Genomic DNA, 23,671 nt, shown 5'->3' on the forward strand with positions numbered 1-23,671 from the left:
AAAATAAAATAAAAGTTATGTAACAAGTTCCTTATAATTTTTGAAAATGAAGTGTAAAGAATTGTAATTTTTGAAAATAAGTTTAAAAACAATTGTATTTTCGAAATATTTTTTTAAAAGAAATCATGTATTTCAAAAAAAAACTAATGAATAAAACTTGTCAATTGACTATCAGCCGAAAAAAATTACCAAGCCTGGCCCGAATTGATTTCTTCCTAATCAGTACAAGCTTTTCTAAACACTTTTGAAGCAGCTTTTTGTTTATTGAACTCCAACAGCAATACCGAACTGACCATAAATTATCAAGTACACTGCAACTAACTTTTTTAAAAATATTGATAACCGTGTTGTACAAATAACTTTTTTAAAAATATTAATAACCGTGTTGTATAACTAACTTCAGTGGCCAACGAAAATCTTATAAAGCAACTTGACAAATAAAAGACACATTCGGAGTGTCAAAAAAAAAGATTAAAAATATTTTAGCAGAAGATTAAAAATGAGTGCATTTAGATGCATACCAAAAACACCATCTGATACAAAGTAACCTAAACACAGGACACAGTATAAAGCTTCCAGCTTAAATTTGTTAACACCATCCAAACCAAACTTTAAACAGGACTCGGCCTGTCGAACAGTTCGTTAAGCTTCTAAACAAGAGAAACCGAGAATTACAAAAGAAGCATTCTACATGTCATATTCCTCCAATAGGTCCAGTGGCTTCACTTCCAACACATCCATATTAGGCTTCACAAAAAAATCCATATCTGGAAGAAAATAAACAGATACATTGGACATGCGTAGCAAGAGAGATAAAACCAACTTGGAAATCATTAAAATAGACAAGCATATAGATAACGTCTGTATGTGCTATACAGGCAAACGAAGAAAATACGTAACCAGTTTTGCATTGACTAGTAATATAGGGCATGCCAAGTCCATGAATTACACAACTTAACAAGGAAGCAATAAGAAAAAGACCAGCTAATCGGAAAATTCTGAGTTTGCAAATGCAAGATGTGCAGGCAACACTCAAAGTAATTTTAAAAAAACTTAGTGTACCGCTTAATCCTCTACTTCCACCTGTAAGGCCTCCCCGTCCCCTCCTCAACATCGACCTAGAGGTGAAAGGCTATTAAAACTTAAAGTTGCTGAATTTCATGGAGAAAATGTTTCAAGAGAGCCTATTAGACAACACCTAGATGGTAAAGCAAATATTGCCCTGTTTTGATTGATGAAGACAATTCAGTTGGCAAAGTTTACAAATTTTTGTGTGATAACATTTCAAAAAGAAATGGTAGAGGAGGATATTGAAACATACTGATTTTCTAGGCATTGACAACATATTGAAAACTGCTACCACATCAAAAAATCTTATGTTGCACGAGTTGTCTCTGAAGATCTATCTTGCTTCTGGAGTTGGGATTTGATATTTTTAAGTGCTATGACAAATCATCTCTTTGTACGTTGATTCTAAAATATTCTAAAACTCATGGCCGAATTTTTTTTCAAAGGCGGGGAGAATGATGTGAAACTGTGCTGTGCGGGGATACAGTGATTCGGCAAATTCAAATGGGGATTCTGGTGCGGGGGATACGGCAATTTAAAATATATATATATAAATCATATTATATATGTAATTAATTAAAAAATTCATTACCATCAATTTTCACTATTAGATCTGTTAATTTTTTAAAAACATTATATTTTATTCTTACAGATAAGAATTGACCATTTAAAATTGAAAAAATAAAGTTAAAATTCAAATCCAAAATATAAAGTCAAAGTACAGGTTCACACTCCACACATATACAAAAAGACATCGTTTAGATCTATTGGACAGTTGAACACCTCTATCAATAACAGACATAGACATGCAATACATACATACATGCACCTATCATATATATGCACAGATATATCGATTACCAAACAAGTTGCCTAACAACAAATCGATTGAATAATAACCAATCTTCCATGTATGTCTCTCTCTCTCATGTAAGTCTATGTACGTCTATGTAAGTACGTCTATGTAAGTCGTGGTTTGAATCAGAGTTGGATTTCATTGTTTTACCATGACCGAAAAATGAGCAAAGTTACCCCCCCCCCCGCCCCGCACCCCCTCTCCATCACTACCCCGAATCCCGGGCATGTAATACGCGTATACGCCGGGTGGCGCCCCCGGGCGTATGACGCCACACCCCGGCGCACCGCCGCACCCGGTGCGCAGTGCAGTACGTAAGTGCTGCACCCCTGCTTGATGTGAAATGAAGAATAAAAATATTAGTAGTTTGTATATATTTTATATTGATCAGTCAGATACATATATATATACACACACAGATATATATATATATATATAAATATATATATACACACATATATACAAACATATATATACACATATATAAATATATTCTAGATCATAAATATACAGGATTCTGGAACATGGTTGAGAATAAGAAAAGATTTGTTTTCTTCCAATTATTTATGGTAGTAAATGTATCTAGTTTTCTAGGAAATTACAAGGGTTCCAAGTAATAGTTATCTTTATAAACTCTCGCATTCTTATATGTTCTTATTATATTATGAAATAGAATTGAAGTATTTGAATTAATACAAAGATTTTTGTGTTTTTGCTGATTCTCTGTGGATTATCCCCCTGTTTTAACCATTTCCTTTACCCCTATTTGTATGTTCTAACCAATTTGTTAGTATAAAATTATCTTTATATTTGTTGGGTACATGTGTAATTTTTTCTAGCTAAAAATATTGGTTTCACCAATCTTCACAACCCAGTATATGTACATACTATGTGGGAAGACAAATTACATAAATATATGAATTGCACTATCTAGAAGATTATTAGGTTTACGCAACACCGCAACACCTCTTGGGTGTAGTGGTATCTCCCTCCCTACATTTACAACATGTCAGGATTCGAGCCTTGTCAAAGACAAGGCAGGGTGTGAGTGTGTTCAACTAGCACAAAAAAGGATTATTATGTTTAAGTAAATTATATAACATAAAATAATATAATAGCTGTGAGTCAACTGAAGTGTGTATTACTTGTTAATATATCTAGGGGGAATGATAAAGTATCCAGAGATTTTTTTTTATAGTCTGACTAGCACAAAAATGGATTATTATGTTTAATTAAATTGTATAAAATAAATTAATTGCTATGTGAGTCAACTGAAGTGTGTGTTGCTTGTTAATATAGCTAGAGGGAATGATCAAGTATCCAGATTTTTTTATAGTCTAGTACTATGCATGGATGAGCAAAAAGGACAAACGAGCCTCTAATTCTCTGACATCAAATAACTGAACTTGGTGCCAGAAATGTAGTTATTTGTCCCCAAAGAATTCGAATAGTTTAACAATCAAGGTCTATTTCGACTTTCCAATTGAGCAGATAACTAGTAAGAATGCAAATCTTACTAAGGACTTGGACTCTTGCGAGTCAAGTATCCAATTTACATTGATATGTGCCACTTCAATATTATTAGATAGTCATTTCCCTGTAAATCAAATCATTTAACCTCTATCAAATAACTCTATGGCACTCCAAACTTTGAAGTTCTTTACAACCTAGGAAGCAAGGATACAGGTGTGGGATCATAGTACAGAGATTATGGGCGCGGGAGTTTACCACAATATTTAAAAATAATAAAATTGTAAATATTATATTAACATCAAAGTAAACTATCAAGAAAAACCGTTACAACCAAAAAAATTGTAGCATTCAGCCCTGCAATCTGCATTACATTGACATATTAACAGCATACATCTACAATGAATCATATCCCAGAATCAATTACCATCAATAAAACACATAGAATTTCATATAAGGGTATATGTTATACATATAAAAGATATATAAGCCTTTGATTTGATCTCCCAAGGTTTTTTAGTTCAATGACCAGATTCATTTTACCAAATTGAGTGATGAAACTTTCTTTTAACCCTTTATAAGTGTGAGAAACTTGGATATAGTAAAATTCTAACAGAAAGTCAATAAAATGTATAGTTATAAATAAATAAATTTTTATCAGTATCTTATACTATCATGATAAAGCAATATAAGGACCTCTATTAAATACTCATAGGTGCTCAGTCTGCGAAGAGGTAATAATTTTATTATTAGTAGAAAAACTTTAATTGATTCTGTAAAATTTGACTATTGTTCTCTTCATCATAACAAACTTTTTACTTGTACCGAGTATTAAGAAGAGCGGTTACGAATCAACTTAAAGTCTAATCCACATTTTTCTATATTTCAATTGTTTTCCATGGTTTCAATCTTTAAAATTATAACTAAAACAAAAGGAAAAATCATCCTTAAGTTAGCCACAAACACAATAACATTGTTATGTATAAAAGGGTGGGGCAGCAAGACATTTTTTTTAACCAAAGGTTAACCGAAACCAACAAATATTTAGATCTCACATGGACCCCCAGATCCTTGATCCATAACATATTCTAATTTATTCATCGACAGAAAAATAAATGAGAGGTATTTAACATATACAGATGTAAAATCTCCAAGTCTATAGAAAACTCAAGTTACAAAAACATGAACTAAAAGAAAACCGTGATACATTGAAAAATTAGAGATGGATTGCGGGATGGAATTACCTGTTATCACCTCCGCTTCTGAAACTTTTTAAACTTTATATTTGTAGTTGGGAAGAGGGAAGGCAGGCATATTTCAGCCATGAAAGTTTCAACATTCTTCATCTTAGTCTTAGCACGCAAGGGGGCTTGAAAAGTGATACGGTAAGTTGGAACCTCCGCAACAGGTTTCATTAGCTCAACAACTTTGAGCGAGTCAATGTCATGCTTTGCAACAGATAATGACAACTGTGTGTGTAGTTTAAAATGATAGTCAGATAATAATAATTGATGGGTTGGTTTTTTTCTTTTTCTTTTTTTTGAGGGGGGGGGGGGGGGGGAGCATAACTACAAAGTGAATAATTTAAATGAAGAATTAGAGACAGACCTTGCTGAGGTTATAGTCGTGAAGAGCATACTGGGAGAGGTAAAGGGCTAAACTGTATCGAGATTCCAATTCAGAATCCTACAATGATCAGACATTAAATATATGTATATATATATATATATCATATATACACACACGCGCGTACAATAAAGAAGCGCTGGCTAAGAGAAATAGAGTAAACATACAATGGTGTATGTTTCGATGACCTGAGAGAGGCGCTGCTGAACAATTTCACAGGGCTGACCTTGTTGAGAGTTATTAGAATTGTTTTGATGAGCATCAGAGGGTTTAATCCTAACAAACATAATCTCAAACCCTGGAATAGGGTGACTACTAACAAATTGAACAACTATATGTGTTTGAAAGGTAACAGCAATCCTTCTCCTTGTCCTTGTAGAGAGAAAGGCTTGAAAAGTGATATAGTGATTCTCATTCTTAACACCAGAATTCGTTGCCATGACGACTTTGACATTGCCAAAATATGTATCCTGTATGTACGCAAGTATAGTGTAAATTCGTAAAAGGAGAGTACTATCATGTAAATAGAACGGACGATAATAATGTCGATTAAGAGGACAAACCTCCCTAATGTTAAAAAAGCAAATAGCCAACTTGGAAAGATAAAGTAAGAAGTCATCTTCAAGGTTGTTTTCATCTGTGTCGGATGAATCGTAAATTTTGCGTACCATCAGAGTATAGCTATAAACAGGATCGAGATTTGGATAGTATCCAACCTCAAAACACTGAAATTACATGTAAATGATTAAAAATAAATATATAATATACAAAACACACAAACTAGTACAGATAAAAATTGAGAAATTGACATACTTCACTTTTTTTAACATCTTCGAAGTAACGAGCCAGATCTTTTCTGGATGCTGCTTCTTTATTTACAGATTCTGCGTTCTTTAATTTCTGCTTCTTGCGAGAGATGTCATCTGCTGGATTGTAATTGCGATTCGTTTTCATCGTCGAACCCTAATTGTTCTAATCGTTTTTTTCTTCTTTCGTTTTTTGATTGTATAAATAATAAATTAAAGAAATCGGGTCGAAAGCGGCCCAGGACCTCTATACGGTACTGGACTCTTGACTTTTCTTTCCTTTTTCTTTGTCAAATGGGAAATCCAATTGATAATTAGTTTTATATAAATATATAAATATGATTTGTAATCTTACAAATTAGTATCTTCTTGTAAATTCTCGGCACAAGCGAGGATCGAATCCCTGAAATGACAAAATATAAATTCTTAAAAAGTTGAGTTATCCAACTGATAGAGAGTGAAATAAATCCTGATTGCGTAATTAATATCGCATTAATTATACCCCTGATTGCGTAATTAATATCGCATTAATTATACCCGGATTTGGCTGACAATAAAAGTCCATTTTAAAGGAGCCCAAAATCCTGAATATTAATTAATTTCGTAATTAATTAATATGGGTAAAAGACAGTTGATAAGTGTTAGGTAATGAATTACACACAGAGGGGGGTGAATGTGTTTTTGGTGTTTTGTGCTTTTCTTGAAGTATTTATGGTTTGAACAAAGTAAATGTAAATCTTGTAGTGATATGTGTTAATACTGAAATTTAAACAAATAATAACAGTGAACACAGATCTCTCAAAACTCACTTAATTTTATATTAAAATTAAGAATATTTTGCTACAAAAATTTTAGGCTCTTTGTTGATAAAGAGTTTAGCTTCTTCTTGAGAGGAATACAAGATCTTCTTTTCTAAATTGTTACTACTAACAAAGGACCAGTGTTAACTTTATATCTCAGTTAACTACTGGTTTATACAGTGTATAATAAGACATGTTATTCACTCTAGTAAGCTGTCACTAATCATTTCCATTTGGGGAAAAGTATATCTTTCATTTCTGGCTTAGGATATCTTTGCACATTGTGTTAACTTTGATCTTCTTTTGTCAATTAATCTTCATCATTGATCTTACACATCCTTCAAGCAACTTTTTGTAGACTTGTCAATCCAGCTGGTTGGATTGTTTGTTGATTGTTAATCTTGGATATTGAACTGGTCTGCAATTTGTACTTTGAGATTTTACCTCGAGATCTCCAGTTAGGCATATAGAGATCTTGACATCTCGATAAGTATATTGACATATCGAGATCTCTAATTCTCCATAGTAGATTTGACTTGTAGAGGTCTCTGAGTTCTCTATAAGAGAATTTAGCTTGTCGAGATCTCTCCACTTCATGTCTTCACTTTGGCTTGTTGACATCTCTGAGTTCTCTAGTGACTAATTGACTTGTCGACAACTCAGAGTTCTTTAGTGATAATTGGCTTGTCGATAACTCAGAGTTCTCTAGTGATATTTGACTTGTCGATAACTCTGAGTTCTCTAGTGAAGAAATGACTTGTCGATATCTCCAATCTTCATATCTTCAATTGGCTTGTCGATATTTCTGAGTTCTCTAGTAGCTTTCCTGACTTCTCGATAAGTCATTTGGAGTTCTCGAATGACTTCTCTATAACACTAAATATGTGATTTGTAGAGATCTTGACTTAGAATATTTTTATCAAAACAGATTTATTCAACTCCAAGCTTCTTCATAATTCTTCTGAGGCATGATTTTCTTGATCTTCTTCCAGATAGAATTCTTAGGCTTGATACTCTTTAAACAAAAAGACTCAAGTCTGCTCTTTGACATTTTTACAAACTTTAAATGTTATAATACAAAATACAAACTAAGATTACAATACAACTTACTTAGGGTTGTCAATTTGACATAGTCTTGTTAAAGTACAGACATGTCTTGCACAACAATCTCCCCCAATTTGTGAGAAGATAGCTTAACACAAATTCATGCTTGTTAACAAGACTAACCCCAAGTTATGATGGAGAATAAAGTAATTACATAAAAATTGACACAAGTACAACTTTTATACATTAGAAAATTTACAAAGTTTAAGTAGTTACAAGCATCAGGTAAAGACTATTTTTTATTTTATTTATTCTCTAAGGAGATCCTTTAAGTGAACAAGAATTTTAAGTTCTTCTACAATAGGTGTCCCACTTAGAGCTTCTACAAGTTTGATTCTGTTTGCTTTTGGATAACCACTATTTAGTAAATCAATTCTAAATTTAGAGAATTGGCCAGCTTTGACATTTAGAAACTTCCCATCCTTAGATATTCTGCTCATTCCTTTTGCTTTCAGTTCTTCTGACCTTTTTATGAACATTTCAATTTCCTTGTCATACTTTCTCTTTCTTTCCTCATACTCAGCTTCATTTCTTTTTCTTCTTCCTCTCTTACAATCAGCCACTCAGCCAAAATTGATCTTTATGCTCTTGTAGCAGTATCTGTATCCTTTAGCAAGCTTATCACTCTCTTGATTTCTGTGGGAGAGAGAGAATTCATTAAGGTGCAGCCAAGGAAGGTGAAGGACCCATCTTCATAGTAAATTCTAACTTCCCTTAGAGATACAACTTAGACTCTAACTATTCCCTCAGCAAGTTGTTGAAAATAATCTTCATCTGAGATGCACCAATTCAAAGGTTGAAAGTCATTTTGCTTGAAACAATTCCAGATGGCCCTTTCAGTGACTTCGACTTTTTCTGTAGGCTTGGCTTTCTTAGGTTTCCTCCCAATAGACTTGTAATTGATTTTTAGTGAAGGCTTGGCTAAAGGTAAGTTTGTGATTTTCTTTAGAGATGTTTGATTTGAGGTGATTGGTGTTTTTAGGAATTTGTTTGTTGTTTGTTTGTATAGAAATTTTGGCTTAGAGGTTAGAGGTGGTTTGATAATTTGAGGTTTTTGGCATGGAAGATTGAGCTAGAGGTTGAGCTAGAGTTTTTTGGATTTTTAGGGTTTGTTGTGGTTCTGAGCCATCATGTTTCTTCTTGCTTTTTCTCTCACTTGCTCTCTTCTTTTCATCATTCTTCTTTTCATCCTCCTTCTTCTCTCACCCTTCTTCCAGCTGCCTTAGTGGATTGACTTAGATTTGAGCCATAAGGTTTTTGATCATCTTTCTTCTGCTCATCATCATCCAAATTATCCTTGTTGATTTGAGTTTTGGGCAAGTTGGCTTCAGCATCACTTAGATATCTCCCCAACTGCTTAATCATATCTACATCTTCAAAATTCTTATTCTTCTTTGCTTTTAAACCAGTTTCCAGAATCATGATGAGCTTCTTGTTGGCCATTGTTAGTCCCTAATAATACAACAAGAATTACAGAAGGGGGGTTAGAATGTAATTCTTGGAACTTTTTAAGATTTATAAAATTGTTCTATCTCAATATATAAATAAGTGTTTTGATTTGCAGAATGTGGAATAAGGAATTAAGTAAATCAAACACAAAGTAATAAAAACACAAGTCTTTAAAACTTTCTGGTGAATTTGAAAGTATCCACCAGATATATATATATGGGAGCTGTTCCCCAGCCATCGTTGGATAGGATACAGCTGCCGCAATGTTTCATTGCGGTAGTACTCACCTGCGCAATGAAACATTGCGGAAGCCCGCAATGAAACATTGCGGATGGTTTATCCCAACCAAGTTGGTTGGGGATAATTTGCCTATATATATATATATATCAATTCACAGCTACTTTACAAGTGAACAAACAAACTACAGAGAAATTCTTAACAGTTACAGCTTTTTCTATTTCTCTTCTAAAAGTGTTTGCTTAGTTATTTGTTCTACTAGCTACACTTGATTTATATATCACCAAGTTTACATGTGAATAAGACAAGATAATAAAATAAAATATATCTAGTCTAACTCCATGCTGCTTCACTACTCTTTTCCAGCATCTTTGAATATCTTTTCAATTGCATGGAAATGGTAATGCTTCTTGTTCTTGAATTCCTGCTAAACAGGCTGCAACATTCCTTTTGCAAACACCCGACGCATGTGACTGTGTTGTCACTGTCAATAGGATATTTGAATTGATCATCCGTCGGGTACATGCTTGTCATCCGTCGGGTAGCTTTGTTGATCATCCGTCGGGTAGCTTTGTTGATCATCCGTCGGGTAGCTATTTGACATTTGACTCCATTTCACTTATGCAGAATTACAAGACATCTTATATTTACAATTAATCAACCTATTCTGCATATCTAATAGTAGTCAACATGACTCATATGCTACTACAGAATCTACACAAATTTGTTTGCCGAAATGTGCTACAAGACTTATTATTACATAAGCTACTCACTCGATGGATGTTAAATCATCATCCGTCGGGACTATATTGAATCATCAGTCGGGACTATATTTGTTCATCCGTCGAGTGCTACATAAATCACTAAGTTAAATCTACTAAGGTGTTTTGTTACTCTAATCATCAAGTTCACAAAATATTCCCAACAATCTCCCCCAATTTCTGCCTACTAGAATTGTAGCCATAAATTAAGAGAAACTTGATGATAACAAAACACCCTAAAAATACAGATTTAAAAGGTAGTAGATAAAACTGAAAAGTGCTGCATTATTTACTAAAAATTGGACAAGACAAAGTGTACAAAGATTTGCTCACAATCATTTTCAAGGTGCTACTCTAGTCTGAGAAGATCATTCTATTTCCTTGATGGTCTGGATTTCTTTCCAAGCTTCTTGTTGTTCTCTTCTATCTGATTTTGGAGCTGTCTTTGGAATTCAAGTTCATCAGCTTCTGAGAGATCAAGCATTTCTTGCATTTCCAGAAGAGTCTCATTGCTAGAGATGCTCAACTGGTCCTCTAGTCTGAAGAATCTCCTTACTCCCTTTTCATCCATGAACTACATCAGCCAATAGGGCCGTAGATGCACTCTACTTCCTGTGTAAGGGATAGTTAAGGTTCTTGGGAGTGCATCTTTAGCTCTAATACTCCTCAGTTCTTCAATCTTCTTTAAAACAAGTCTTTTGGCAATCACATTGAATCCAAAGTTCTTCTTGAAGGATGAATAGACCTTTATCAGTACATATTGGCTTTCTTGAAGAACCCTGTGAAGTGGCCATGTGATCTCTTTTCCTTGTTTGTACTTGAACACTAGCCTTTCAGGAAGATGTCTGTAAGCATCAATCCCCCTTACTTCTTCCAGTTCATCCAGATAGAGATTTAGATTAGAAAATTCCTTGATATCACAGATATACAAGAGATCTCCCTTGTTGACTTTGGGTGGAACTTTGGCTAGTGTTTTAGATCTGAGAGTTGAGGGTTTCACTTTCTTGATTGCTCTGGACTTTGTTTTCTTTGGCTTCATGAATTGAGGTAGATTGAGTTCAGGAATTGGTAGACTATCCCAGTCTATTGGCTCATCCTTTAGAATGATAGGTTCACCATGAAAATTCTTGGATGGATCTATCTTGAATTCTTCATGTGCCATAGAGGGCATGGATGTTTGAGCTGTAGTAGAGGTAGACTTTTTGGGAAAGTAGTCTTCCATCTCGTCATCACTGAAATCCAATTTCTTCTTTATTATTTGCTTGTACCTTGGTTTCTTTGTCTGTTGAGGTGCATCTTGCACTTTATTATCTTTAGATTCAGCATTTTTAGATGGTTGTGCAGAAATCTCTTTTGTAGTTTTCACAACTTGTAGCTTGGCCAAGATAGCAGCTTGCTCCTTCTTTTGTTTGAGCTTTTTAACATCTAGAGCAGCTTGCTTCTTTTCTTGCTTTAATCTTCCTTTTTCTTCCCTTTTTGCTTCAACAAACTGAGGGTGTCCAGCCACCACACAGATTTCTTTACCATTTCTGAAAACATTGGAAATTCTTCTTTTTAATGTTGAATCAGCTGGATTTTTATAAAATGCTATTGACCTGGCCAACAGTTTCTTCTCATTAGGCTTAGGTGTCTCATACACTGTATCCGAAGGGTTCTTTTCTAAAAACTTTGAGTAGTTCACTTTTGGCTTCATGATGAGATTTGCCTTTAGAGATTTGATGCAGGATGTTTGGCCTTTTTCCAGATTATTCATACTCATTTCATTCACAGAAATATTCTTTACTTGAGAGTGATGAATGACTGTTTTGTCTGGCTTCTGAATTGGACCAAATTTCTTTTGAATATTTTCATCAATTTTCTTCCAGTCTATTGGACTCAATTGCTTCTTCTCAGCTTCTTTCAAGTTGGATGTTGCTTCATTGATTAGATCAATGCTATCTTTAATAGGTGGCTTTGTGAAAGCAATTGTTGGAACAATTGCTTTATTTACTTGAATATTGAGCACTTTTTGCTCCCCCCCACTCCTTGAACTCTCTTGGCTGACTGAGACAACATAACTTTCTTTCTCCCCCTTTTTGTTATCAGCAAGTTGAGTAGAAGAGGGGGTTTGTGCAGCCACTAGCTTCTGTAGCAAGTCTGTTTGTTGTGCTTGATGTAGATGAATTGCTGTTAGAGAAGCTTCCATAGCAATCATCCTTTTATCCAGGGAATCCACCTTTGTAGCAAGATCAGAGTTTTTCCTTAGCTGTCTTTTGATGTCCATCATTGTTGTGTCTGGAAGTCTAGCTTCCAATTTGTCAGAATTGTCCAACCTGAGTTGATCAACCTCATTTTTGATTGAAGTGACATTTTGACTTTGTTGATAGCCATGGATTTATTGTAATTGCAGAGAAGCAAGATGTGCTTGCAGGAGCTTCTTGGTGCTAGCATTATTGGATGATTGAAGAGCAGACTGTGTCTGACTGATGAGTTGGATGAGGGTGGTCTTGAAATGATGTTCATCGCATTTCTTGGAGAAGGCCCATGATGGCATGCCTGATCTGGAACTAGGGCCTATTTCTCCCCCAATGTCCAATGGCTCTTCTTCACTATCTCCATCCTCACCACCAAAGAAATCTTCCGAACCACCAGTCTCATAGTCAATATCACCAGCTGTAGAGGGCATAGTTGTAATTGCATCCTTTGCTCTTTGCATAGACTGTGTGGTGTGCACCAAATTCAGCATCCTTTCTGCATTGTCATTGCCCTGTCCAGCTAGAAGTTGATATGCTGGAATAGGATGAGTAATGTGTCAGCATCCAAGGAGGTAGAATCTATAACAGCTTGACTTTGCTGAGATAGTCCCTCCCTGTCTGCATCCTGGATATTCGTTAACTCACTTGCAATGACCCCACCCTTATTTTTCATGTACCTGTAATTCTCTCATGTTCTCTCTTTTCTTGTATCAAGGTCACACCTTGGCTCCCCACCCTCACACCCTCACCTTCACCATTTAAGGTGGGACTCCTCTCACTCTCTTTTGCCAGTCCCAAAGAAATGGACTGCATAAATTCACTCTTTTTCTCTCCTTTTTCCTAGGAGTAACCCAGACTCTCACTCATATCACTACCTTCCCTCAATCCTAATAGTGATTGTACAATTATTAAGTCATCTGCACTTGTGACTATTGTTGAGCTTTGAAGTTGTCCAGAGACTCCCGACGAATGAGAAATATCCATCGGGGTAGTAATTTGACTATCCGACGGATGACTGCTGTTAGGTACATCCGTCGGGATACAATCACCACTCGACGGATGAACAATATCCATCGAGTGAGTAGAAATGAATGAGTTTAGAGTGGAGACTATTGTAGACTCTGTGCAGATTGAAGAAAACTTTGGCACAGATGTCTCAATAGTTTCAGAAAGAAATGGCAAGTGAGCCAACAAATCATCTAGAAGATGATGCTCACTTGCATGGATTTTTTGCTTCTCCAACAGAGTTAAAGATGAAGAATTTGGTTGAGATGTATGAATCATATCTACATCCAATGAGTGTGTGGGAGAATTTGGTGTTCGAGGTGTTTCATTTTGTACAGATTTTGGCTGTGACTCCACATTTGTTGGAGCCACATCAATTTGACTTTGAAATGGTGCAGTGACTGGGTCTTTTTGCTCCAGTTCGCACTGAGTGTGTGCCCTGTGCATCCCCAAGGGTTTTAGATTTCTTCTTTCTAGTGTAAGTTTGTGGTGAACTTGTGTCCCTACCCCTTTTGTTCTGTGCTCTTGGCTGGGAGTTTGTTTCAATAGTTACATCCTTTTGGGAGGATGAAACTAGAATTGAGCTTTTATCCTTGTTAACAACCACATTTTGTTAGGAAATTGGGGTGTGGCTTGGTTTGCGTACACTCTTCTCACCTTCCTTATTCTTAGGGCTTCTTTGATTTTCACCCCGTCCCTCACCTTTCTTACCCACCTTCACACTCCTCTCTTTTTATTTAGTAGATTTTACAACTGGCATCTTTTGAGAGACACCAGAGGGGGCTTTCTTTGTTTTTGTTTTTGAAACTTTTGTTTTGGTAGCTTGGGTAGGCATCTATCTGGTCAATAACACTCTGGTCAATAACACAGATGCAATTACTACACTAGAAGGCAAAAAAATGTGTGAGGTTGGAAGAGTGAAGACATTAGAAATTACCTCACTTACCTGAGGTCCCTCCATTATTGGAAAATAGAAGAGGGGCACCTTTTTGTGGTGGTTTGCTCTATTAAGATCTGCAATAATTCTTCTTTCTTGAACCCAACAATTCAGCTTGTTGATTGGGTTCTCAATCACAATATCCTCAGAGAGGTGGTTAGCAAGCATCATGAAAAATCTAGCATAATATACACTCTTACCCTCTTATTAAGATCCCCTAACTTATACCTTAACTCAAACAACACTAAATCACTGAAATTGAAATACTTATCATTAACTAGCATATAGAGCATATTAAGCATAGAGATGTTAATAGAATCAAAGTTACTAATCTTACCAGAAAACACTTTAGTTACCACATCACACAGATAACTCCATTCTTTCCTAAGACCCAACCTTCTAATTTCACTTAATTTAGAGGTAGTGAGTGCATAGCCCATGGAATTCAGCATGTTAACTATGTCAGTATCTGTGTGTGGAGTGGTAACATTATTATCAGGAATCCTAAAGCATGCTTTAACAATATCACTATTAACACAAAACTGCTTACCTTTAAGAGTGAAAGTGATGGTTTTGTCAGTTGAGTTTAGGGCTGTCAAACGGATAATTCGGATACGGATATGTCTATATCCGTATCCGCAATCATCGGATTCGAATACGGATAATATCCGCTTTATTTCGGATACGGATAATATCCATTTTTTCTTGGATACGAATGCGGATATTTCATATTAATATCGGATTTTTTGAATTTTTTTTGTTTCCCCTACCGTTTTGACGATGATTTTTCTACGATTAAATACAAATAATATATTTATATATGTATAAAGTATGTGTAAAATTTTATAAAATTTGTATAAACGTATTATTTAATATATTTACACATACTATAAACTAAAAAATAAATTTTAAATTATATATAAATATATATTTATATAATTTAAATATTATATATGTATTTACTTTCGGATTCGAATATCCCGAATTCGGATACGGATAATATTTGCTTTTTTCGAATACGGATAATATCCGCTTTTTCTCGGATACGAATACGGATTTTTCGGACGAATATCGGATTTTTCGAATTTTTTTGACAGCCCTAGTTGAGTTGTATATTGCTGTTGTCCACATCTCCTTTACAACCTCACAGAAGATAGTGGGAGATTCCAGCATAGCATAGTTGAGTTTACAACCATTCACAAAATCCATCATTTTGTGGTAATTCCCAGACTGTTGAATCTCCTTGTTCACTAGAGCTGTGAAGTTGTTCTTCTCATAGATGAATCCAGTTTGAGACATGAATTTGACGACTGCTGCCATTGTTAGAGATTGAAATTTGCAGAGAGAGAGAGATAGAGTGATTGCTTTTGAGGAAGAAAGAAGTTAGAGCAGATGAATTGAGAGAGATAAAAGTAAAGAAATGAAAATGAATTTTGCTTTTATACTCTCTTAAAAAATAAACTGACAAAAGTAATAAAGAACCAATCAAAATAGACCAAAATAGCCGTTTAAATTAAAATAAACTGTCAAAATTCTATCAATCATCCGTCGAAATATATACTTACAGACTATAAGTAACTCGATGGATGATGCCTTAGAAAATTAACAGCTAGGATTTGGACAACTCGACGGATGAGGATAAATCTATTTATCCGTCGGGTTATTAAAATATTCCAGAAAGGTAATTGAATTTTAGATATTCTATTCCGATGGATGATCAGACTCGATGGATAATGATCATCCGGTGGGATGTAAATTTTGACTTAGCCAAAATTTCATTCAAAGCAGAAAAATCAATTAAATTTCTGGCTGCATTACAACTTGCAAAAATATCTGAAATAATTCAAGAATAATTAAGCATACCTAACTCACTTACCAACCCTGAAAAGGTGGATTCATCCAGTGGCTTGGTAAATATATCTGCAAGCTGCTTTTCACTTGGAACAAAATAAAGTTCCACAGTACCATTCATTACATGTTCCCTAATGAAATGGTACTTGATGTCTATGTGCTTTGTCCTTCAATGCTGTACTGGATTTTCAGTAATGGCAATTGCACTTGTGTTATCACAGAAAATAGGAATTCTTTCCACTTACAAATCATAGTCTAGCAATTGGTTTTTCATCCACAAAATCTGTGCACAGCAACTGCTAGCAGCAATATATTCACCTTCTAGTGTAGAAGTATAAACTGAATTTTGCTTTTTACTGAACCAGGACACTAGCTTATTTCCTAGAAATTGACAGGTTCTTGTTGTACTTTTTCTATCAATTCTACAACATGCATAATCTGCATCCGAATAACCAGTTAGATCAAAACTAGATTCTCTAGGGTACCAAATGCCAAGTTTTGGTATACCTTTGAGATATCTGAAAATTCTCTTAATAGCAATTAAGTGAGATTCTCTAGGATCAGCTTGAAATCTAGCACAGAGACATATAACAAACATTATATCTGGCCTACTAGCTGTTAAGTATAGAAGTGAGCCAACCATGCCTCTATAACTTGAAATATCCACAGACTTTTCAGTAGTGTTTAATTCAAGTTTAGTTGCACTGGTCATGGGAGTTTTTGCAGATGTGCAATCCATTAGTTCAAACTTTTTTAAAAGATCATAAATAAATTTAGTTTGACTAATGAATATTCCATCACTAACTTGCTTAACTTGTAAACCAAGAAAGTAAGTTAGTTCTCCCATCATGCTCATTTCATACTTACTTTGCATCAATTTGTCAAACTTTTTACAAAGTTTTTCATCTGTAGACCCAAATATAATATCATCTATATAAATATGAACAAGTATGCTAGAGCTATTAACATTTCTAAAGAATAAAGTTTTGTCTATAGTACCTCTAGTGAAGTGATTTTTTAAAAGAAACTTTGACAATGTGTCATACCAGGCTCTAGGTGTTTGCTTCAATCCATAGAGTGCTTTCAAAAGATAATATACTTGATCAGGTAGATTTCGATCTTCAAAACCAGAGGCTGACTGACATAGACTTCATCTTCCAGATCCCCATTTAGAAAGGCACTTTTGACATCCATTTGATAGACTTTGAAACTGGCATGAGCTGCACAGGCTAGGAAAATTCTGATGGCTTATAGTCTTGCAACAGGAGCAAAGGTCTCATCAAAATCAATTCCTTCTTGTTGACAGTAGCCTTTGGCAACCAATCTAGCTTTGTTTCTTATAACTATGCCATTTTCATCCCTCTTGTTTCTAAATACCCATTTGGTTTCAATTGAATTCTTTCCTTTAGGCTTGGGTACCAGCTTCCATACATTGTTCCTTTCAAATTGGTTTAGCTCTTCCTGCATAGCTAAAATCTAATCAGGATCCAACAGAACTTCTTCTACCTTCTTTGGTTCTTCCTTTGATAGAAAGCTGTTATACAGACATTCTTCTTGAGTTGTTTTCCTTGTTTGAACTCTAGAAGATGCATCACCAATAATTAGCTCATAGGGGTGATCTCTTGTCCATTTTCTCTGTTGAGGTAGATTTGCTCTAGATGAAGAGGCCTCATTGTTGTCTTGATGTGTGACTGAGTTTTGATTATGAGAAACTCCCCCTGAGTTTGTGAATCTATGATTTGAGAAAGGGGAACTTTCCGTGAGTGATCTATATTGACTTTCAGCTTCTCTTAATGACCCGACGGATGATGCACTTTGAGTTCCAACGGATGAGGCTGATTGTCTCCCGATGGATGATGCAGATTGTCTCCCGACGGATGAAGCATTTTTAACTCGACAGATGTTAAATTATGAGCTTCATCAGTAGTAGATTTTTCTGTATTATCCTTAGTTGTAGTTTCTTGATCACTTTCATCATCATTATCATCTGTTAAGTGGTGTTTAGACACTTTTTTATGCTCTAATAAGCTTTGAATTGGTGTATTTGTACTCAAGTTATTTGTGTTTTAATGCTCTAATGTAGCGCGCGGCCGCGCCATGTAGCAGAGAGCCGGCGCGCCCGCGCTGTTGAAGCGCGCGGCCGCGCCGTGTCGGGAGATAAAAATCCTGATTCTATTCTAATTTGATTTTCTGGACTCCTGGGATGTATGGACTGCTATATAAGCTTATATTAGGTCATTTTTAAGAAGAAGAAGTCAGAGACGAACCTGAGCGCAAGGAGAAGAAGGCAAGAGACCTCTTTGCACAATTCAACAAAGGCGAAGACGGTCTAGTTTATTCTTGTGAATCTTTGTTTAAGTTGTAATTTGGATGCTTGTTTGTTGTTTTGTTGAACCTATACTCTTGTTCGTACTAGGTTTTATTTATTCGTATAAAGACTACGTTTGCTATATCATGTTTTCATTGGAACCCACATTGATGATGAGTTTGATCGTGGGCTAATCGTTATCGTGGGGTTCTAGCGGATTTATTTATGGATTTATTTAGTTAAATTATTTGTATGCCTTAGTATGTGGTGATTGTTTGATATCCTAGTATTGGTTGTGCTTATTCGTCTTATGAGAGTCGCGAACTTATAAGATAGCGTGTTAATTCTTAATGAAGCGAAAGTGAATTTAAGGATTTAGAACTTGCCATGCTAGCATAGGTTCATGTCATTGTTATGCATGATTCGTAGGTAATTTTAACCATCTTACTTGCCCTATGTAATCAGGATAGATAACTTGTGCTTAAACCATTATGTTGTCAAATTCTATAGACATGTAGCGTCTCAATATAATTGGCACCTATTCAGCTTCTATCTCTTTTATGGATGTCTGGTAGAATGGTACTCGCGCAACGAAAGTTGGCGTTTATCAGTTTCGTGTTATCTGATTAGTGTCATCACCATTGCATGCTAAGGTTAAGAATAATAAGGCTATTGAATGGAGTATTTAATGAAGTTAGAATCCCATATTTGTCATATATATCAATTCAATCAATCTTATTCTCGTAGTTATAATTGCTAGTATAATTCTTAGTTATAATCAACCTCAACTTGTTATCATCTTAGCATTGGATAATAGCCATACATTGTTGCTTATGTGCATAAATTAAATAGTTAACCAATACAGTCTCTGTGGGAATGAACTAGAAAAGATTCTATACTGATTGCGAACTCGTATACTTGCGTGTAATATTAGTGCATGTTTAGCGACTAACAAGTTTTTGGCGCCACTGCCGGGGACTGCAGTGTTAATTTTTTTGTTTATGTGCTTTCCATCAGTGGTCGTTAAAGTTCATTGACTCAGACATTGTTACTTATTTGTTTCCTTGTCTTATTTTAGGAACTCTAGCGAGGGTGTATGCATACGCGTTCGCGTACTTGTAAGAGAACTCTGGATATAGCCGAGGAAGAACTTGTGGTAGTTGGTAGAGAAGTTTTTGAGGAAGAAGGAGAGAAAGTTGAAGAACCAGCATTAGTTGAGATGGGTGATCAACCAGAAAATCCGAAGGATTTGATGGACTATTATCAGCCTAAGATTAATGACATACAGTCAAGCATCATCAGACCAGCTATCAGGGCTAACACGTTTGAGATCAAGTCGAGCATAATTCAAATGATACAGAATTCAGTTCAGTTTGGGGGTAATCCTACTGAAGACCCAAACATGCACATCAGGGATTTCATCGAGATCTGTGACACTTTCAAGTTCAATGATGTGTCTGAAGATGCCATTAAGCTGCGATTGTTCCCATTCTCTTTGAGGGACAAAGCGAAGTGTTGGTTATATTCTTTACCAGTAGGGTCTATCACCACTTGGGAGGATCTTGCGCAAAAGTTTCTCACTAAATTCTTCCCTATGGAGAAGACTGCTGCAATCAGGAATGCTCTTACTCAGTTTGCTCAGCAAACTGGAGAATCTCTGTGTGAGGCTTGGGATCGATATAATGAGATGCTAAGGAAGTGCCCACACCATGGCATGCCTGATTGGATGATCATAAACAATTTCTATAATGGATTGGGTGCTACTTCTAGACCCATGCTTGATGTAGCATCAGGAGGAGCCTTGTGGGCTAAAAGCTACGATGAAGCTTATCAACTCATTGAACTGATGGCTGCTAATGAATACCAGAATCCTATACAGAGACTTACTCAGGGCAAGGTAGCACAAATTCTGGAGTTGAATGCAGCAACTGCTATCGCTGCCCAACTTAAGGCTTTGACTATGAAGGTGGACACATTGGCTAACCAAGGAGTTAATCAGATCACTAGCATTTATGAGCTATGTGATGGTGCTCATGAGACTGATCAATGTGCAATTTTTAATGAATCAGCTCAATATGTGAGCAACTTCCAGCGATCGCAGCAATCAGCGCCAGCCACCTATCATCCCAACAACCGCAATCATCCTAATTTTAGTTGGAGCAATGCTCAGAATGCGGTTCAACAGCCTTATCAGCTATATACAGCTAAACAATACAACCCCCTGGTTTTCAACAACCGCAGTATGTGCCAAAGTAACAACTTCAGCTGCAACCAGCTAATGAAAAATCCGAATTAGAGGAGTTGAAGCTTATGTACAAAAGTCAAGATGTTTCTATCAAGACCTTGGAAAATCAAATAGGGCAAATTGCCAATGCCTTGATAAATCGTCAGCCTGGTACTCTACCAAGTGACACTGAAGTGCCAGGAAAGAAGGAAGCTAAGGAGCAGGTAAAGGCAATCACTTTGAGGTTTGGGAAGGTTGCAAACTCCGAACAAACTAAAGAGTTGGTCGATGAAGCTGAAGCTGAGAAAGAAGTAGAGTAGCAGGATAAAGAAGTGGAACCAAGGAAGACTACTGTCGAGCGCACTCTGCCAGATGGTAATACAGGGGAGAAACAGATCTATCCTCCACCGCCTTTTCCCAAGCGGCTATAGAAGAAAAAGTCAGACAAGCAATTTGAAAAGTTTCTGGAGGTGTTCAAGAAACTTCATATCAACATACCTTTCGCTGAGGCTCTTGAGCAGATGCCTAGTTATGCAAAATTTATGAAAGGTATTCTATCTCGGAAGGTGAAGCTAGATGATTTAGAGACAGTTGCTCCCATGGAGGAATGCAGTGTTGTACTGCTACAGAAGTTACCTCCAAAGCTTAAAGATCCAGGAAGCTTCATCATTCCATGTACTATTGGAAAAGTGTCTTTTGACAAATGCTTATGTGATTGGGAGCTAGCATCAATTTGATGCCTTTGTCAATTTTCAAAAAGTTGAATTTACCTGATCCAAAGCCTACATACATGACCTTGCAGTTGACCGATCGTTCTATTACATACCCGTGAGGTATTGTGGAGGATGTCTTTGTCAAGGTGGATAAACTCTTATTCCCTGCTGATTTCGTCATTCTTGATTTCGAGGAGGATAAGAAGATTCCCATAATTTTGGGGAGACCTTTCTTGGCAACTTATCGAACCTTGATTGATGTGTAAAAGGGTGAACTCAAAATGCGAGTGATGGATCAGGATGTAACATTCAATGTTTTCAATGCAATGAAATTTCCTATTGACAATGAGGAGTGCTTTAAAGCGAAGTTGGTCGATTCGGTGGTCACATCGAAACTTGATCAATTGCTAAGGTCTGATGCCTTAGGAAAAGCCTTATTGGGGAATTCAGAAAGTGAAGATGATGAAGGTGAAGAGCAATTGCAATATTTAAATGCTTCTCCCTGGAAAAGGAAGATTGATATGCCTTTTGAATCTCTTGGAAATGAGGAATTGGATAAAGCTCCTAAACGCCTCAATCCATCTATTGAGGAAGCTCCTACTCTTGGGCTTAAGCCTTTACCTGAGCATTTGAGGTATGCATTTTTAGGTGATGCATCTACTCTGGCTGTTATTATTGCATCTGACCTTTCAGGTAGTGAGGAAGACAAGCTTTTGAGAATTTTGAGAGATTTTAAATCGGCAATCGGATGGACTATAGCAGATATTAAGGGAATCAGCCCTTCTTACTGTATGTATAAAATTCTGCTAGAGGAAGGTAGCAAGCCTATAGTCGAGCAGCAAAGAAGACTTAATCCTATCATGAAGGAGGTAGTGAAGAAGGAAATTCTGAAGTGGCTAGATGCAGGGATTATCTACCCTATTTCTGACAGTTCTTGGGTAAGCCCGGTTCAATGTGTGCCAAAGAAAGGTGGAATTACTGTGGTGGCAAATGAGAAGAATGACATTATCCCTACAAGAATAGTCGCGGGGTGGAGAGTTTGTATGGACTATCGGAAGCTGAACAAAGCCACGAGGAGGAACCATTTTCCATTGCCTTTCATTGATCAGATGCCTGACAGGTTGGCTGGTCATGAGTATTACTGTCTTCTGGATGGCTATTCGGGTTATAATCAGATTTGTATCGCTCCAGAAGATCAGGAGAAGACTACCTTCACTTGTCCATTTAGTACTTTCGCCTTCAGACGAGTTTTTTTTGTCTGTGTGGTGCACCAGCCACATTTCAAAGTTGTATGATGGCCATCTTTTCTAACATGATTGGCCAGAATGTGGAAGTGTTCATGGACGACTTCTCAGTCTTTGGCGATTCTTTTGATGAATGCTTGCAAAATTTGGGACACGTTCTCAAGAGGTGTGTTGAGACCAATCTGGTTCTCAATTGGGAGAAATGTCATTTTATGGTGCGTCAAGGCATTATTCTCGGGCACAAGGTTTCTAATAAGGGTCTAGAGGTGGACAAGGCTAAGTTGGGGGGTCATTGAGAATCTTCCTCCACCTATTTCTGTCAAGGGGGTCCGCAGTTTTCTTGGTCATGCAGGTTTCTATAAGGGTTTCATCAAGGATTTCTCAAAAATTTCAAAACCTTTGTGTAGTCTGCTAGAGAAACATGTTCCTTTCAAATTTGATGACGAGTGCCTTGCAGCTTTTGAGACTTTGAAGAAGATTCTAAACACGACACCTGTCATAACTACACCTGATTGGAATAAGCCTTTTTGAGATGATGTGTGATGCAAGTGACTATGCAGTTGGAGCAGTTCTTGGGCAGAGAAAGAACAATATATTTCATGTAGTCTACTATGCTAGTAAGACTTTAAACGGTGCTCAACTGAATTACACTACTACGGAGAAAGAAGTTTTGGCTATCTTCTACGATTTTGAGAAATTTCGATCTTATCTACTTGGGACTAAGGTGACAGTTTTCACTGATCATGCTGTCATTCGATATCTCATCTCAAAGAAGGACTCGAAGCCTAGATTGATTCTATGGGTTCTTTTGCTCCAAGAATTTGAACTAGAGATCAAGAACAGAAAAGGAACTGAAAATCAAGTTGTTGATCATCTCTCACCTTTAGAGAATCCTAATACCACTTCGTTGGACGAGACATTAATAAATGAGTCTTTTCCCGATGAGCAGCTGTTTGGAGTGCAAGAAGAAGAACCATG

At 36.2% G+C, this 23,671-nt stretch overlaps 1 protein-coding gene and 1 non-coding gene across 2 annotated transcripts; both read right to left on the reverse strand.

Moving 5' to 3' along the window:
• Window positions 1-438: 438 nt before the first annotated feature.
• LOC141713475 (uncharacterized) lies at window positions 439-6,027 on the reverse strand. The gene is made up of 6 exons (XM_074516910.1): window positions 5,834-6,027; window positions 5,584-5,745; window positions 5,188-5,490; window positions 5,003-5,080; window positions 4,639-4,863; window positions 439-767 (listed from the first exon to the last, which is right to left on the reverse strand). Exons 1-5 carry the CDS (start codon window positions 5,972-5,974, stop codon window positions 4,645-4,647), a joined length of 903 nt encoding a protein of 300 aa, XP_074373011.1. The 5' UTR covers window positions 5,975-6,027; the 3' UTR covers window positions 439-767; window positions 4,639-4,644.
• A 14,094-nt stretch (window positions 6,028-20,121) lies between these two features.
• Window positions 20,122-20,228, reverse strand: LOC141716249 (small nucleolar RNA R71). Its single transcript, XR_012572966.1, has one exon. It is a non-coding gene; the product is annotated as a small nucleolar RNA R71 (small nucleolar RNA).
• Window positions 20,229-23,671: the final 3,443 nt, after the last annotated feature.

This window comes from Apium graveolens, chromosome 3, assembly GCF_009905375.1.
Source record: "Apium graveolens cultivar Ventura chromosome 3, ASM990537v1, whole genome shotgun sequence".
Classification (NCBI taxonomy): domain Eukaryota; kingdom Viridiplantae; phylum Streptophyta; class Magnoliopsida; order Apiales; family Apiaceae; genus Apium; species Apium graveolens.